The following is an 18,328-nucleotide window of genomic DNA, read 5'->3' on the forward strand; positions in this document are numbered from 1 at the left end:
TTGTTTAAGCAACTTAACTGAGCTAGAAACTCACTTGATAACTAAACAGTTATCTAGCCCCCAGGTTCATCATTTGATCTGTTTCTCAGTCTTCTAATATATTCCATAATAAATGTGCAATTAACTAGAGTGCAAAAAGTATGTCTAAAAAAGTTTTCCTTGTAATAGGCACTTTCAATAGTTAGTTATGAAAGAAAGTAAATTAAAATAACTAAATAAATAAATATGTAAAGTTCAACCAAGAGAACTTGATGCTGTATATTCCTTATAGAGATTTAAGAGATTGATATGGTTTTAGTAATGTCACATTTGATAAAAAATTAGACAAAAAAATTTAAAATTTAAATTTGGAGACAGGTACTGTTCACAATATTCTGTTATGTTTCTCTTATTTGTGGATTGAGTATTCATTAAAAGAATGTATCAAAACAATCCAATTTTGGACATGCTCCACATGTTAGATGACTTAGGTGCAGACTATCAAGCTGGTGATTCTCGTAGTATCATTCATTAAATGCAATGATTTCATTTTCACAGAATGGATTCGGTCATTTAGGAACTTTGTGATGACAGGGAGGAATCTGAATTCAGTAACAGGTAGTTAAAAAACACTTGCTTGGATTTTGTAGTTTATGGTGCTTTGGTGTTACATAAACAGAATTTATACAGACATTCATGAAAAGCTTTACAGATTTTGGTTTGTTGCCTTTTACATAAAATGTACTGCCTTGTCATTTTTCTAAAGCACATTCAAAAATATTTTGTTTATGTTTTGGATGTAGCATCAAAGAGCCACAAATTGACCTAGGTATAATTTTGTCCAAAAAACTTTGGCACACTCTAATTTAGCATACTTTCATGATTTCATTCAAAACCAGAGAGCCTTTTGAACAATTTTTCTTCATCAAGTGCATTATGTAAATTGTTTGTTTTAATTTTCTAATCCAGTGAGGGTAACTATTCTGCAGCTGAGAATGAGTATAATGCTGTTGACATGGATATCAGCATAGCAGATGAGGAAGCAACCCTGACAATGGTGGATGATCCCTCCCTTTCAGTATGTGAAATACCTTTGTCAGGACAGCCACTCCAATCAGCTCAGCACTCCACACTTGAAGCATCACAGTGCACTGAAATTCCAGTTTAAGATGAATCATCCCACTCCTTGTATGCCCAGGAACCCCTGCAGTTTCACAGCTGACCTCAGAGCAATGTTTGGAACACATGCCCTGCCCTTCAATCTCCCAGCATCCCGAACAGTTGACTTTAGATCGGCCTTTGGAACACTCTTGTCAAACCAGTGAAAGGGTTGCAAATGCTCCAAAACCATCCGAGAAGGAAAAAGATGAAACTTTGGCAGAGAATGCCCCAAAAGTGTTGCAGGACCTGGAAAATGCATCCACTGGGTTGGTGTCTTTCAGCAACCTTGTTAACTTGAACTTAAAAGCTATTCCCACTGAGCTCACATGCACTCAGCTTCCCCAGAAGTGGACTATACCTTCTGGAAGTTCAAAAACTTTAGATAAAGCAGTAAAGTTTGATCATCTGCTGCTCGAAAAAGCTGATTTTATCAAGACAAGCAAGAGGTGTTTAGTTAAAGGAATTAGGGAGGAATATTGTGCCACTCCACCATTTGCCCTGACTGTCACAGAGGAAGAGATCAAAAGGATGAGTAATGCATTCAGGAAAGTCACCCAGGCTTCACTTTTTTGCAAAGCTCTTGAATCAAGCAGTTACAAACCTTGTGAATTATTTAACACTTCTTGTAGTAGGCAAAAGACAAAGACTACCAGAGGAGTGCACTGGCAATTTGGAACAAATGCCAGAGTACATATTGGTTGAAGAAATTTTAAAAATGTACCCAGTGGCTATTGTCCTCCTGCAGATTTGAATGATGAGCAGCTTAACCATGCCATAAAATCTGTTGGTGTGACAGTATCTGCTGCTAAAGAAATCTGTCTCAGTACCATGCAGCAAAGCAAAGATCATCGCTGGTACACAGAGCGGTCAAAGAGAGTTACGGCATCTGTTTTTGGAAAAATAATTAATAGGAGAAAGTCACTTTATCCAAAATCACTGATCCAGTCAATTACAAAGCAACATAATCCTGCTGTGAAGGCACCAACACCATTACAGTGGGGTCTGGATAATGAAAGCAAAGCAATCAAGAAGTATGAAGAGATCCCAAAGAGAGATGAAACTGTTAGATCTTGTGGGTTTGTTGTCAGTCCCAAATGGCCATGGCTGGGCTGTAGTCCAGATGGTATTGTGATGAGAAATGGTGTCCCTGAGGGATGTATAGAGATTAAGTGTCCTTATGCTAGTAAAGATTTGTGCATATCTGATGCTGTTAATTGTAAAAAAAAAACTTTTGTCTACAACAAACTGAAAATGGTTTGAAACTTAAAGAAAACCACCCATATTACTTTCAGTGCCAAGGTGTTTTGAACATTTTAAACTTAAATTGGATTGATTTTGTAGTATACACTAATGTTGATATGCACATTGAACGAATTGACGAGGACATATTTTTCTGGGAGGAAAAAATGCCCCTAGAAATAACTTCTTTTTATTTTTCCTTTATTCTTCCTTCATGTAATGAATTAAAGTTGGAGTACTTAACTATAAGCTTGGAATTCTATTAACGACAAGAAAACGTTACAGGTAAATATGAAGTAAATTCAAATAAATATGTTACTATTATTTTCCAGTCATTTTGGATAAATACAAGATGTATTAATCTTTTTCCACAAGAAGTGGGGGTAAAAAGTTTGTGAGGTAGCTGCATATTACCCAAATTTTATTCAAATCAGCTACCACTGAAATGGGGAAAACAGTACTTAAAATTCTAAAGTTTTTAACTCTGGTTATTGCCCGTTCCACATGGATCCTGACTGAAGCAATCCTTCAAGTTTCTGTCTCCTCTTCAAGTGACAGGTGCTCTTTATTATGGAGAAAGGGTGGTATGTTGAGTGAGATTCCATTTGGCAGGTCACTCTCAATGTTGAATCCTTTATCAGCCATAACAGAGTCCCCATCTTCAAGCAATTTCAAAATACCACAGTCATTGGTTATTTGCTTGTCACTTGAACTTCCAGCATATAAATCTGTTACAAAGGTTACAGTAGCAGATGGGTTGATACCCACCAGACCCTTAGCAGTGTTGTGATGCTTGTAATTTGAATAGGTAATACTTTGAGTTCTAAAAGAGCTAGGAGTTTCAATGAACAGTTCTGAGCAGTCAATCATAACCCATGTTGTTGGATACATCTCCTTAAATGATGATGGCATAGTTTCATGAACAGATTCTCGACTAGGCCAAATTGGATAGCATCGCAGTTTGGAATGAAGAAAGTCTATCCATGTTATAAAAATCCTTGACAGCTGAGACTGAGACAAACCTGCTCTAGTGGCCAAGTCTACTTCAAGAAGTCCAAGCCGAAGCCTTACCAACACAAGGAAGAACTCCTGTTCCAATGACAAAGACCTTTTTGAGCCACGTTTCTCAACCTTCCCTGAAACTAGCCTGTCTGCATCTGTATCACTGCCATAATAAACAAGGCTCTTGGCCGCAGGCATAAAGGCATCAAGGAGCGTTATAAAATTATAATTATAAAAATTATAAAAGGAAAGCTTGGGATTCTTTTTGTTGTTGGAAAAACATCCAGGCACACAACATGTAAAGCCACCATGCCCTCCACTTTGTTTGGCCAAAACTGGCACAGAAAAGGCACACTCGCCGTTATTTTTAGGACTGTCAAATCTCTGAAGACCCGTGCAAGAGTTCTCAAAAGAACTAGGGTCTTCGTTGGATTTAACAGCATCTAAAGGACAACGATCAACAGAAGCACACTCACTTTTTATAGTGGCCATATTGAAATGTTTACACAGGCGTGACTACTAAGACCACAATTCACCGCACGCATAGTCAATTATGCATAAGGTCTATTAGGTTGTCAAGGAACAACTACTCGAAGTTTGCAATGCTTTGCAAAGCACTGAATTTGTCTTATGTTTCATAGTCAATTTTTACAGTTTTCAGACAAAGTGTGCCTTGCCTGTTGTTAGGGACATGTGGTCCAAAATGCGGCAGATTGTGTTAGAGATCTTAAAGGGGTATAATGACATCTGTATTTGAGGTGATGGCCAGAATGATTCACCAGGGCACATTGCATGATACTGTGTTCGTACTCTACTGGAGCATGCTACAAAAGTGTTACTTGACTTGGAGGTGATTGATAAAAGGGAAACTGGAGGCAATTCCACCACAATGGAAAGAGAGGCTCTGAGAAGACTACTGGAACGATTGGTGTTAGAACTTCCATTGGGTGAGCTTTGCACTGATGCCTCTTCAACCATAATCAAGCTTGTCAGGGATATGAAAGGTAGGCTGTGTGACTTCTCAGAAAAACCTGTAATGCTCTATTATTGTTATTGTTGTTGTTTATTTTTTATTTCTAAGTTTTTTTTAATTTCTCACTTTATATTATTTACGGTGGCTTAACTTTATCCCAGATACAGATACTCGGTATTTTCCTCATATTTCCTTGTATGTTGTATTTTATTATCATTTATTACGGTACACCAGAACACAAACTGTTCTGGTTGTACGTAAATACATGGCTTATTATTGCAGCTATCCTCTTCAAGAAAGTATGTTTGAATGTTTAGACCACAGCATTCTTTAATATCTTTCAGACAAATTTCCAGCATTTCATATGTTTCATTCCTTGGACATATGGCACAAAACAAAGAAGCTGACCAAAGCACTTCATTTGGTAATTACAGTTGACAGAGAAAGGCTTCCTGCTCAAAAAGCGACTGAGCTTAAACAACTTTTTTAGAAATTTAGAAATGATCCCTATGTTTTCTTACTTAAAACACCATGTACAATGACTTATTGAGTTGGGGAAGTATTTTACGCATTTTTTCATACCTTAATTCCCTATTGTTTGGTAACTTCAGACTTGAAATAATCTTACATTTTGAGTCATTATTCTCTTCAAGGAGAATATTGAACATGTTCAGCATTGGCTGAGTCAGCTTACAAGCATGGCCCTCATGTTAAAGAAGAGACACCCAGAAAGTACCCACATAAATCTTCAAAGCCAATGGCCGCCTTACATAAGATTGTTCTGGACCCTAAGGGGCTCGACAACTTGCACTTCTACATTCAATTCCAGTGACATTTCTTGTCATACCTGAAGCCATAATTTCCAGGTCCAGGTTTATTTTAATTCTTATTGTGTAATACATTTACAAGCATGCTAGGGAATTGGAAAATTTCAACAGCATGGTGACAAAATATGCACCGAAAAAGAATGGCATTCAAGTATGCGTTCAATCATTGTTTTATGAGACTTTTATCTTCTGTGGGGGTAAAATTCATTTCAACATGTACATTACTGGACACTCATGTTTAGAAATGTATATCATGAACACCCAGATGATGCAATCACCAGTTATCTTCTGCTGATTTCCTCACTTTGCAGCTATTTACTTATGAATTTGATGACATATTGTGATGCAAGAATCAATTCATTGATCAAGACATTGATATTGCTCACAGAGTGCCTTTTCGTGACTCTTCTCGCTCTGACCCCAAACCAATCATTTCCAAATTCGTAAGGAGACTCGCGAGAAATAATGTCATGGCAGCGAGATGGCATGCCTCGAGTGTGGCGGCTCGAGACGTTGGTTTAGAAGAGAGTCAGAACATGTCCAAAATATTGATCCTTGACCATCTTACACCGAGAATGCAGGAGTTGTATGGGAACGCCAAGTCATTCAAGACCAGGTTTGGTTCTCAGTTCTGCTGGGTCAAAAACGGAACCATTTTCCTTCGCAAATCAGAAGATTCACATTCTTTAAAAGTCCATTGCCCTGACGATCTCTCTCAGATCATCCAAGATGAACAGGAAGCGCTCAGCTAAGTATTTGTATGACTGTAACTAGAAGATTTTAGTGCTCTAATATTTAGCAATGCCAATTTCAACCGAAGTTAAGCAAAATAAAGCTTTCTTCCTTGAATTACCGTACCATGGGCAGAGCTCCATAATCCAGTGCCATGGCAAATATAATAATCTCTTAACAAATGATAACCTTCCTTCTAAAAAATATCTTGAACGACTACCTAACCTATATAACATTGATATCTTCAGTCTGAACTCTGTAAACAGTAAATTTTACGATACAGATTTCTCTGCTATTTATCCTATCCGCTGTAAATACTATTCCCCGTATAGTTTTTGTTGGCTAAAAAATCAGTTAAATGAACAACGTTCTGATAGTCATTTATCTTTTTTTCATAACAATGTTAGCAGCTTAAAAGGTAATCTCGAAAACTTCCAAACCCATTTGCTTGATGAACTTAATTATCATTTCAGTGTTATTGGAGTAACCGAAACCAGAATTAGAAATGCAAATTCTATGGACTTCAATCCTGAAATTCCAGGTTACACTTTTGAATACGTCCCAACACCTCTTTCAGCGGGTGGCGTCGGCATGTATATTGATTCAGAAATAAGATACACAGTTTTAGAGAAAAGCTCTAATGAAGCTTTTCAGGCATTATGGGTTGAAATTTTTCAAACAAATGTAGCAAACATAATCTGCGGAGTGTTATATCGTCAGCATAATTCACCTGAGCTTTTCCTAAAGTAGTTTGAGGAAACCGCAGAAAACCTTATAGCTACTGGCAAGCCTGTATATGTCATGACTGACACTAATATTAATCTCCTTTCCTTTGACTCTTGCAACTATGCACAAGATTTTCTTCTAACTCTCCAGAGCCTTAATTTAACTCCTTGTATTGACAAACCAACTCGTGTGCATAGAAATTCTTTCTCATTAATCGACAATATATTTACAAACAAAGTTAATGAGAAGATCATTAGTGGCAATATAATCTCTGATATTAGTGACCACTTCTCGCAGTTTTGTTTAACAAGCTCGCTTGTAGTCAAAGGCATACCCGATAGACCTCTTGCGCGCGATTTTTCCCAATTTTCTGAAGAAAATTTTATACACGACTTGTCACGTATTGATTGGGTTGACATAGTCTCCCGTAATGAAACTAATATCAATAAGGCTTTCTCTTCTTTTTACAATAAATTAAATAAATTGATCAATAAGCACGCTCCATTAAAACCAATATCCCGGCAGAAGCTCAAATCTTTTTCTAAACCATGGATTACAAAAGGAATTCGAAAATCCATTAAAATGAAAAATAAACTTCTTGACGGGGCTAATATTAAACTCTTTTAACTTGTCTTAGTAAAAAAATTTACTTCCATACTTATTTCCAAAACAATACAAAGAACCTCAAGCGGACCTGGGAAGGGATTAATAATTTGATCAACCATAAGAAGAAAAACGCGAAGGTGATTGCGGCAATGAAATGCCCTTTAAACCAGGGGATATCCCATGATCCCCTAGAAAATGCTAATATACTCAACCACCATTTTGCTTCTATTGGAAACCATCTCGCCTCTGATCTACCAAGAAGCGATAAGTCTTTTCGTGATCACCTCCCATTAAATGTTCCTTCCTGCTCTTTTGTGTTTGACTCTGTTCTTTCTTCTGAAATCGAGCTTGAAATAATGCTTACGCCAACAAACAAGTCCCATGGACTTTACTCGTGTCCAACTCGATTACTTAAATGTTCATGTCATATTATATCAGCCCCTCTGGCAACTCTTATAAACAACTCGGTTCAAAGGGGTATTTTCCCCTTCAAACTTAAGCATGCCAAGATCATTCCAATATTTAAGGATGGGGATGAAGCTGAACCGGGGAACTATTGTCCAATATCACTTCTTTCGGTCTTTAATAGACTCTTCGAGAAAATTATGTACAACCGCCTAAAGTCCTTTCTTAGCAAACATAACCTATTCTATGAGTCTCAGTACAGTTTCCGTTAACAGCGCTCAACCAAGCATGCAATCCTTGATATTGTTAACAAAATTCAATCAAACATGGACAAGGGAATGTTCTCCTGTGGTGTATTTATTGACCTTCAAAAAGCATTTGATATTGTCAATCACGCTATCCTCCTTCATAAATTATCCCACTACGGCATTCGTGGTATAGTAAACGATTGGTTCTCCTCCTATCTGTCAAATAGAATCCAAACCATGCAAGTTTTTCCCCACGTATCTAGAAAGGAAAATACCCTTTGCGGCGTTCCTCAGGGGAGTGTACTTGGTCCCCTACTGTTTCTTATTTATGTAAATGACATTTACATGGCCTCTGACAAACTAACCTTTTATCTCTTTGCTGATGACACTAACCTTTTATATGCTGATAAAAACCTAAAATCTCTCGAAACTATCATCAACTGTGAACTATTTAAGGTTGTCGGCTGGTTAATCGCTAATAAACTCTTCCTAAATATTAAGAAAACAAACTATATAATTTTTCATCCATATCAAAAACGCATTAATTTTAACATCCGCATTAATTATTATAATTATAATCGCTCAATCAAAACAAGAATTTTAAACGTTGATGAAGAAACTCTGAGTGACGAAGACTATGTAATAGATCATGGAGATTTGATTCTCAGTGCTGTTTCAAGTATAAAGGCATTTGAGGTTCGTTATCTCGTGTCAATGCTTGACAGCACCTCAGCAACTACTCACTCCATCAAGCTTATGAAAGAGAACCTATCAGCACACTCTCTAAAAGAGTTCGACAGGATAATGGACACTACTATAAATAACAAAACACAAGAACTAGAAAAGGAGAGTGAAAGTAGCAGTTCGTGTAGCAATGAAGAAGATAGCATAGAAAGTGATGCTGAGTAATGTGGACAACACACGTTCTTTAAAGGGACATGTAACATTATACTGATTAACAAATTACTAATCCCTTTTAGCGGGCGCACAATAGTCACTACTATAAAGTGTTATGTTTTTGAGCGATTGATGCATCTACCTGCTTCAATTCCATATTTGCTTTTGTGTTGGAGCCATACACTCTCAATAATCGCTATTATAAAATGTCTGACGGTTTATGTTTGCGAGCGGCGAACGCTTGTATTCCTTCTCTATTTGCTCTCAGAGACTAGTCAGAGTAGCGACAAGCCTTTCTATTGTAGGTGTGTAAAAAAATGTTTGCAATGGTCCTTTTTATCTGTATAAAACACAAGCAGACTTAAAACAGAATAAGCTTACGTTCAGACTGAAAAAGCCTTGGCACGAAAATTTACTGCTGTAGAAAAATTTCCTAAATTTATTGCCAGAAATAAAAGTACTACACATATAACATTGTCTTTGAGTGTGGCCTGTTAATTTTAATCCAGTCTGTAATGTAATACATTGTTTTGCCAATTAGCCATGACACTTAAAAGCCGTGCTCTTTAAATAGACTGACACAAAACAGTAAATCGTTTTGTTTTGTTTTTTGTTTTTTTATTTTTAATAATACACAAGGTATTCACATTTTATAGCCATGAAGCGCTCGCTCAAAAGCTTTGAACAAGCCAGTGTTTTTCTTGAAGAAGCATCACAGCCTGACCACTGCGAAGTGTCACTTCCTCTCAACACAATATGCTTTTGATAGTGGCATGCCAAATCAATGGCCATTTCCTCTGATAAAAAAGCTTGCGCAAGCACAGACACGTAGAATTCCACTGCTGTTGTGAAAAAGAATTTATTACGATTTACTCAAGAATACATCTGTTAGATGGATTTAAGTAGCAACAAACCTGATAATTCTGATACAACGATACCTGGAAATCTGGAAGAACCTTCCATAGTGAATCCACATCGCCTTACTTACAAGGAAAGAAGGACTGAGGTGAGAACTGCAACAAGAATAAACGCCACCACTCTTCATTCACTGCAGTCTCTCTCTGGCCAAGACAATCTATGCCGGATTAATGCCCTAATCAACTCTACAAAAAGTGAAACCAGATGTCAAAAGTTGCTGGGTCTGCGTGCTGCTTTGGAAGAGCTGCTTGCCCCAGTATTTACAAAGTACAGCACAACTAAACACAAGCAAAGTCTTCCAAGTGGTGTTATACTGTTTGAGAGGGCATTTGAGCTATTTAGCTCTTATGGAAACAGTATCTCAAAGCAAGAGTTTCATGATGAAATTCTGAGCGCAGAAACCGGGCTAGGAGTTTTGATTTATTCATACCAATCTGAACGACGTTTTATTATTTTGAATAATGAAAAACTTGATGTTTGTGAGCTGCTAATAGTTATTCATGAAGAGGATGATTGGGAAGATGTTATACCTGAGGAAATCGATTCCGTTTTAACAGCACAAGACCTATCATCTGCTCTTGAAAGCATGGAGACTGAGTACGACAGATCGATCACAAAACTACTTGTTTGCACTGGAAAATCTCGGTCAGAAATATACGACCTCAGTCTGAAACCAGACAGAGTTGTAAAACTGTTGCGAGATGTCAAGGAAAGAATAGCGGCCTCTGAAAATACCACCATTGCAGCAAATGACATGGTAGAACTTAGGTACAAAGGCAAACAAGCCAAGCTTGAACAACAGATTAATGAAGCAGAGAAAACACTCGAGTCGATACGCAGAAAGTGGACAGATGCTCGTATTGCGGATCTAGAGGAAAAGATCATCACACTCAAAGAGTCACTAGAGAGAAATGCTTCAACACTGGAGCGCCAAACTAAACAAGCGCAAAAACGATTCAATCAAGCTGTCAGGAGAACTGGTCGTCGCCTTGTAGCCGAACAAAGAATAACAAGGCGAAGCCTAGATGCAGGCAGAAAACGAGAACTGGATTCAGAAGATGAAGAGTGGCTCTTAAAATGCATTGAAGATAAGGCTACAATTAACAGAAGGCAGCATGAATCTGTTCTCTGCACACATCACCGGGTGAAGACAAGGGATCTTCTCAATATAGCCAATTATTGCCAATACAAGTAAGGAAAAAGACTCCTTCGATCAGTGTTAAGCGTCCCAACCAGAGCAAGACCAACAAATAAAAGATCACAGCAAGCCAAGCGGCATATAGGAAAGGGCCTGTGGTGCAGCAAGAAACCCCCCAAGATGGAAGACCACAGAAGCGAGTGCACGCATCACCAACAGAAACACGTAAAACTTGCTAAGGAAGATTTTTTCCTCTGCAACCAATGGAGACGCAAGCCTCTGCATAAGTATGGATGAAAAAGCCTATTTACAACCTGAAACATATGAGGGAGCAAAGGGCGCAAGGCAGCAAACGATTCCACAACCATCTGACAAGACCCTGGCAAGAGCCCTACTAGTACACGACTATCCAGAAGCATCAGTATACCTAATACCATCAGTGTTCATACTCATCCGTAAAAAGACAGAGGTAGTAGATGGTAAGGTCACCATAATTGCAGACACTGATGATAGCATTGTTGTGGTGGAGCCCAAGGCCTACGCACCAACCCATGCATCCACCTGGGCATCAAATAGCATGAGGCTTCAATGGGAGAAGCCAAATCTTCACACAACCAGCAACCTTCCGCCACGAAACTATACGAATTGCTCAGAGAAACTTCCAGGGATGTGCGCTAGAATTCATGACACTGCATTCTATTTTATTGACACTACCACAGACGCTGACATGCAGTCAGTAACTGAAGCAAGTGATTGTAGTTTTAGAAGGTATGAAGGGCTGCGTTTGCGTTCTTTGAAGTAGCAGGTTACATCTGCAAAAGAAAATTGGGGCGGAGAAATGGAAGACAATGACAGAGATTTGGGAGTCAATGTTTATGAGAAGGCAAACGCTCTCTTAGAGAACATTGAGAAAGCCGAAGCTGAGATGTGGAAAGTCAAAAGCAAAGAATTTGAAAATACACTTAAACCTGTGGTTATGCAATGTAATGACATTTTGAGGCACATTGCTTCTTTTCAACTGCCACCTGTGTATCCCTGGATGCTGGAACTCACTGACACCGGTCCTGGAGTTGGCGTATCAAGTGCCGAATGTAGGTGGCGTTTACTTGAAAAGGCAAGAATCCATAATAGCGACAAAGTGCTTCGAATCCACCAAGCAAGAGAGGATTCAGGCCAAAACGAAGCGGAAAGGCTCAATGCTTGCATAGGAGACGCTCTATGTGATGGAGGGAGCCTCAAGTGGCAGATCTACAAGCCACTGCATGGTTTGTCTGTGGATGAGATTAGTTCTCTAACAAATTCAGAGCTTGAAACCGAGAGGAAAGCAAACATGGAAAAAAATGCTTGGGCTGTGGCAGAAGTAGTTCGTTGTGTTGATGATGCTCCAGTACCACGGGGATACATGTCGGCAATGATGGTGGATAAGCCAGAGGAAATGATTTTCTATAACCGCGATTTTATGAAGCAGTATCACGATGCTCCAAACAATAAGAAAAACACTGTTCCTGGTCATGGATATTTTGCTAAACTAGCTTCATTTGAAGAGGAGCTCTGCAAGAAAGGGGAACTGGACATAGAGTACAGAAAAATGTCTTGTCAAGAGAAAAACGGTGAGCTATGCGAATACTGTCGAGCAACTGATTTTCTAAGTCCTACTTCCGCTACACCTACTCCACAACCCTATCCTGATCACAGTAAACTTCCTGACTGTCACTACCTACCAGGTACAAAAACACAAACGACTGGCCGCAAATCTGATGATTATCAGCCTAGAGCTCAAATAAAACAGATGTTTCAAGAGGGTACGCTCAAAGCCGGGGATAAAAAAGTGACCAAATTTTTTTGAAAAATATATTGTTTCAGAAAAGTTAGTTGCAGACTATATTGATCATCTGACTGACATTGAACTAAGAAAAGATAAGCGGAGAACAGAGAATGACAGAAAGCGTACAGCAAGAAAGCAACAGGAATACAATGACATTGACTGGCAAGATCTTTATCACAAAAACCAATTGTCAACCCTAAGAGTAGCTGAACTTGAACTGTATATTAATCATCACAATATTCTATTGAAAGGGAAGAAAGATGAGAAAGTGAGGGTTGTGAAGACTCATATTGGCAGTAAGATTTTGACTTCAATTGTGCAGGAAAAACAGACAAACATTCCGCTACCCTCTGACTCAAATCCAGAGTCTGACAGTGACAGTGACAGCGACAGGGTAGAGGGCACTGTTGGATCTTCTAGTAACTTTTCAGAGCTTAATGACTCAGAAGATCAGGCAGCGGATAGACAACAGCTGGAACAAGAAACCATACCCGAGTCAAGTACGTCACGATACGGACGGAAAAGGACACAAGTACTCCAAGAAAATTGTGTCATGGAATAATATACATGTAGACACCAGTAACCTTGTAAAACTAGTACCTGCACCAAATTAAAAGAAACAAGTTGAAAAGAAAAAACTTAGTCTGTTAAAGAAAAATGGAAAATAACATCACAAAAATCCCCATTAAAAATTCTAGAAAAGGTGTGACCCTCCCCTTGAATAGCTGAAAAAGAGGGTATGGCCCTCCCCCTTTGGTGCTCACTTTCACTGATGACCCTCCCCTCTGAGGCCCCAGCCCTCCCCCCCCCAAGAAAAAATGTACCTTCCCTTACTGAGGCTTGAACCAGCGACCTCCAGATTTGATGCCCACCTTTATCTCCACTACGCCACATAAGAAATCGTTGCTAGTTTGAACTTATTACTTATAGTAAGAACTTATTTGTCCTAAGCTTCTTCTCGGTCAAGATTTAATTTATTTGAATCCACAGACAAGAGACGAATGCTGAGTCTTCGATAAAAATGGCCGACTTCCACGAATGTAGTTGTGAAAGCAAAGCAGATTTCTACAGACAAATAGAGGAATTGAAAAGCCAACTAAAGACAAAAGACTCATGATTAACCTGTTATGTTGAAGATTAATTCTATAATACGGCCAAAAATTTCTTGAATTAAAAAAGACAGAGACAACTCTGCCTTTTTGGAGATGATGATTGATCCAAGCCACAAGAAGAATTAATGAAATAGGAACAACAGATGATACCTTGAAAGAAATGGATAAACAGCAACAACTCTTCACAGAAAGCAAAAAGGAAGTTGTTCCAAAATGAGAACTATTTCAAGTCTTGTCCCATGCACACAGTCAAATCTCCCACAGGGGATGGCAAATTACAGAAGTAGCTTCAAGAAAATTAAGCAGAAATCAGCCAGAAAGTTAACATATTTGTTAAAATGTGCCATTATCACACAGAGAAAAAGCCTTTAACGGGCAGTGTATAAGAGAAAATCATTTCCAACAATGGGCCATGCTTCAGATCTGACAACTTTCACTCCTTTTGTGATCAGCTCGACAATGTAACATCCAAACCATACATTATCAAAGTAACAGTCGCACAGAAATGGCAATTGCTGCTGTCTCACAGATTCTGAAGAGCACAAGTGACATTGATATCACCAAAGCCCTGACAACATACTTTGATACTCCAGTGAGCAACATTTTATCATCACCTGCCAAGCTCTTCTACTGCAAGCAAATCAACAACCGTCTCTCAGTATGGATGACTCCAACTCCACTGACTGATCAGCAAAAGTCTCAACTTAGTGAAAAGTGCTTAACGCATCTGAAGCCTATGAAGAGGACAATTACATCTGCCTGCCAAACCAACCCATCTGGTTCACTGTAAAAGGATACCTGACCAGAGTCATACTGGATCATCAATGACAAGACCAACAGAAGGATTAGACAAAATAAGCGCAACATCAAGCAGCGTTATGCTACTGTTCCACAGCAGCAACCCCAAGTGCACCCTGTAAGGTGTCCAGTAAACTTACCAAATAGGAAACTAACACTACTTGTTCCACCAATACCTTCAGAGAAACCCATCTGGTTCACTGTCAAAAGATACCTCACCAGATTCATACTGGATCATCAGCAGCAACCCCAGGTGCAGATCCCTGTAAGGTGTCCAGCAAACTTGTCAGATAAGAAACTAACACTACTTGTTCCATCAATACCTTCAGAGAAACCTCTGGCAAACAGAAGTAGTAAGAAAATCACCACCTGTCAGTAGCAGTGACAAAGAGATACCAAAGAAAGGCAAAAGAGGAAACAACCAGAGCCAAACAAGCCATTTCACCACCACCACTGACAAGAGCACATTCTGGATGTATAATCAAGTGGCTGAGACACCCAGACTTTGTATAAAACTGTGTTCACATTTAAAGGACTGTTACTTTCAATAGATTGTGGCTTTCAAGGGATTGTTTCTCTCAAAGGACTCTGACTTTTAAGGATTGTAACTTTATTAGTCTGCTGACTGGGAACACAATGATGTAAGGATCTTCATTTTTTAAGATTTATGTGCCTATGTTTGTATGCTGATTTTTGGTCCTAAAACCTTCTTAAAAAGGGAGCATGTTGTACTAATCGTTCTAGCTTAAGTTTGTTAAGGACAGCTCATTGTTTGTACATGACTTACCTAGTGATCGACCTGGTGCTTGAATGCCGTGATTAAATTAGAAGAGTTTGCTATCTGTTCTCCATTTTGTTAAGTTTCTCATTCACCAAAGCAAAACACAACACGAAAAGTACCCTTTAACAGCTAAAATTGGAGAAAATGTATTGCATGCCTAACAGCAACACTTTTACACCAAAAGATTTCCCCAAAAACAGTATGCAAGAATGGAAAATAATTTTTTAATAAAAACATTGATAACTTTTGCAAAAACAATGGTATAACTATGAAACATAGGGCCTTAGGAACACCTGCGACACAGGGGTTAATCAAACAATCCAATAGGACATGCAAGGAGGACATGCATAATTTAATAGTAGCCACAGCTACAAAGGGTGGTGGCTAGACCTTGCTTGGAGCCGGTCTAGAAAAGGAAAAATAAGGCACTTCCTTCCCTCCACTAGCCTGGGTGGACACCTTGGGCAAGTGTTAGCACAACCTTAGCCTCCCTTAACCAGGGTTATGGTCCCACTGCCTTGTGGTGGCTAGGGATAGCCAAAGGCTAAGGGAGCAAACCCCGACAGAAAAACCGGAGTGGAGCCCCATAAGGCAGTTTTGACGCTATATCATTTACTGGCAACTCCTGCAGTCAACCTGGTCCTGAATGTACTGGCCCTGCCTTTCCTTCGGACTCTACCAGCAAGACCAAGAGGGGGATTCTGGGACTTGGGCAAACCAGTATCTCCATATCAACTGCCCAGGCAAGCGCATGGAGAGGCAACTTCAGCATGCCCTATGGCTTCGCCAGGCATGGAAACAAACCGGGGAGTGGCAGTTACCGGTTCTAAGTCATGGCTTGATTGGCGTAGAGCCAGACGCCAGGGGCCATTCCTGTCAGTGGGAGGGGCTTTTTAGGCCCATTCGATAGCTACCGCTCGCTTAAACTGGGCAGCCCCCAGTCAATAAGGTGCTTTCCCACCACTGCCCACCTGTCTTGCTGGGGTGAGCAGGACTTAAGTCTGGAAACAGTCTGACAAGTGGGCTGTGACTTATTCACCTAAGAATCAAGGATCTATTAGAAGAAGACCAGCTCTTACACTTGGGAGTTGGAACATCCAAACGATGCTGACCGGCCTTACCAAGGACATACACAACATTGATGGGGCACGCAAAACAGCTGTCATCTGCGGAGAATTGGTTAGGCTCAAAGTTGATATCGCTGCTTTACAGGAAACACGCATAGCTGGTTGCGGAAGCCTAACAGAAAAGGAATACACATTTTTCTGGCTGGGCAGAGATGAAGATGAGCCTAGAGTACATGGAGTTGGTTTTGCTTTTGCAACATGCTAGTACAGATGGTGGAACCAGGCTCAACCAAGTCTGAGCGCATCATGCACATAAAAGTCAATACCGATCTAGGTCCCACCAACTTGCTTTCTGTCTACGCTCCAACCCTGACTTCGAGTACCGATGCCAAGGATACCTTTTATAGCCAATTGGATGATGCTATCAAACATATCCCAAACAACGAAGTGCTGATTCTCCTCGGCGATTTCAATGTTAGAGTGGGCAATGATCAAGGCTCCTGGCCTGATTGCCTTGGTCACTTTGGTGTTGGCAAATGCAATGAAAATGGTCAATGCCTTCTGGAGCTTTGCACCTATCATCACCTCAGTATTACAACCACATTCTTTGGCGTGAAGCTGCACCATAGGTTCTCGTGGATGCACCCCAGATCTAAAAACTGGCACCAACTCGACCTCATCATCTCAAGATGGGAACACCGTAATAACATTCATACTACAAGGGCATACCACAGTGCTGATTGTGACTCTGATCACTCCCTTGTCTGCACAAAGATCCAGTTACGTCCAAAGAAGTTCCATCGCGTCAAACAATCTCCTACACTTTGCATTAATGCTTCTGCCACTGCCATCCCTGAAAATGTCTCTATTTTCAACAACATCCTGAGCTCGCAACTCGGAGACTGCTTGGAGCTTAACACAGAGGACCACTGGAGCCATATCAAGGACACCACCCTTGCTGCAGCATTAAAGGCCTTTGGTAAGAGTGTACGCAAAAGCCAGGATTGGTTCAATGCAAACATCGCAACTCTTCAGCCGCTCATCAAAGCAAAGAGGAATGCCCTGCAGAACTACCAGCGTAATCCATCATCTAGCTCTTTGGAAGCACTTCGGGAGACCAGGCGTCATGCAATTGTGTAATTTCCATAAAAATAAACAAAGTTGATGAAACAACACCATTTGACTCCAACATGTTTTTAGGAAAGATACTGAAAATGAAAACCATTACACTCAAGCAATGACCACGTTTGAAAAAATCCAATTACTTATCTGACTTACAAGATAAAATCTCTGAACTGCTACCAATCTTACTTTCAGTTATTTGAAATAAGTTTCCCTTACATCAGCTTGTAAACAGGCCACTTTTTAAAATGAATAACTTCCCTTCAAAATAAATCATAGAAAACTCATTGTATCACTACAAAAATAGCATATAAAATTTTAATTTGTTAAATTTAAAGTAATTGTACAGTACTCCTTGCATTTGAAAACTTCAAAAACACATTTATGAATCTTGTACTCAAACAAGTTATTAGGAGCGAGATCATTAAAAGAAGTTTCAAGTACAGTACTAGACGTTTCCTGTACAGTAGTGGTTAACTCGCATCTGATGGGTCCATTTATATTATAATGTGTACAGCACCTCGACACATTATGCTTCTGTTAACGCAAAATCAAAGTTATTTATCCTGTAACCTAAACAGAAGATATTTAAGTGGAAAACCGTTGCAAAAGTACATGAACTGTTGGAAGAATACAAGGACTTGAGAAATGGGAAGTTGAAAAACACTGGAAGATACCCTAAACGAGAGACTTGCAGTTTTGAGCAATTTGGATTCAACTGTTCTTAATCAGGTGGGAAATGAAGAGATTGAATAAGAAATTGAAGAATCAA

At 39.4% G+C, this 18,328-nt stretch overlaps 1 protein-coding gene and 1 pseudogene across 2 annotated transcripts; both read left to right on the plus strand.

Annotated features, from left to right (window-relative positions):
- Window positions 1-368: 368 nt before the first annotated feature.
- On the plus strand, window positions 369-2,645 carry LOC149041306 (uncharacterized; annotated as a pseudogene). The gene has a single exon (XR_016189039.1). The product of XR_016189039.1 is annotated as an uncharacterized LOC149041306 (transcript).
- Window positions 2,646-16,692: 14,047 nt separating this feature from the next.
- Window positions 16,693-17,574, plus strand: LOC149041307 (protein CFDP2-like). Its single transcript, XM_089180848.1, has one exon. It carries the CDS (start codon window positions 16,693-16,695, stop codon window positions 17,572-17,574), a length of 882 nt encoding a protein of 293 aa, XP_089036974.1.
- The last annotated feature ends 754 nt before the right edge of the window (window positions 17,575-18,328 follow it).

Source organism: Pocillopora damicornis, chromosome 8, assembly GCF_964200805.1.
Source record: "Pocillopora damicornis chromosome 8, jaPocDami1.2, whole genome shotgun sequence".
Classification (NCBI taxonomy): Eukaryota; Metazoa; Cnidaria; class Anthozoa; order Scleractinia; family Pocilloporidae; genus Pocillopora; species Pocillopora damicornis.

Bases quoted from the DNA above. Each gene is read 5' to 3' on its own strand.
- LOC149041307 (XM_089180848.1), top strand. From the start codon at position 16,693: ATGCTAGTACAGATGGTGGAACCAGGCTCAACCAAGTCTGAGCGCATC.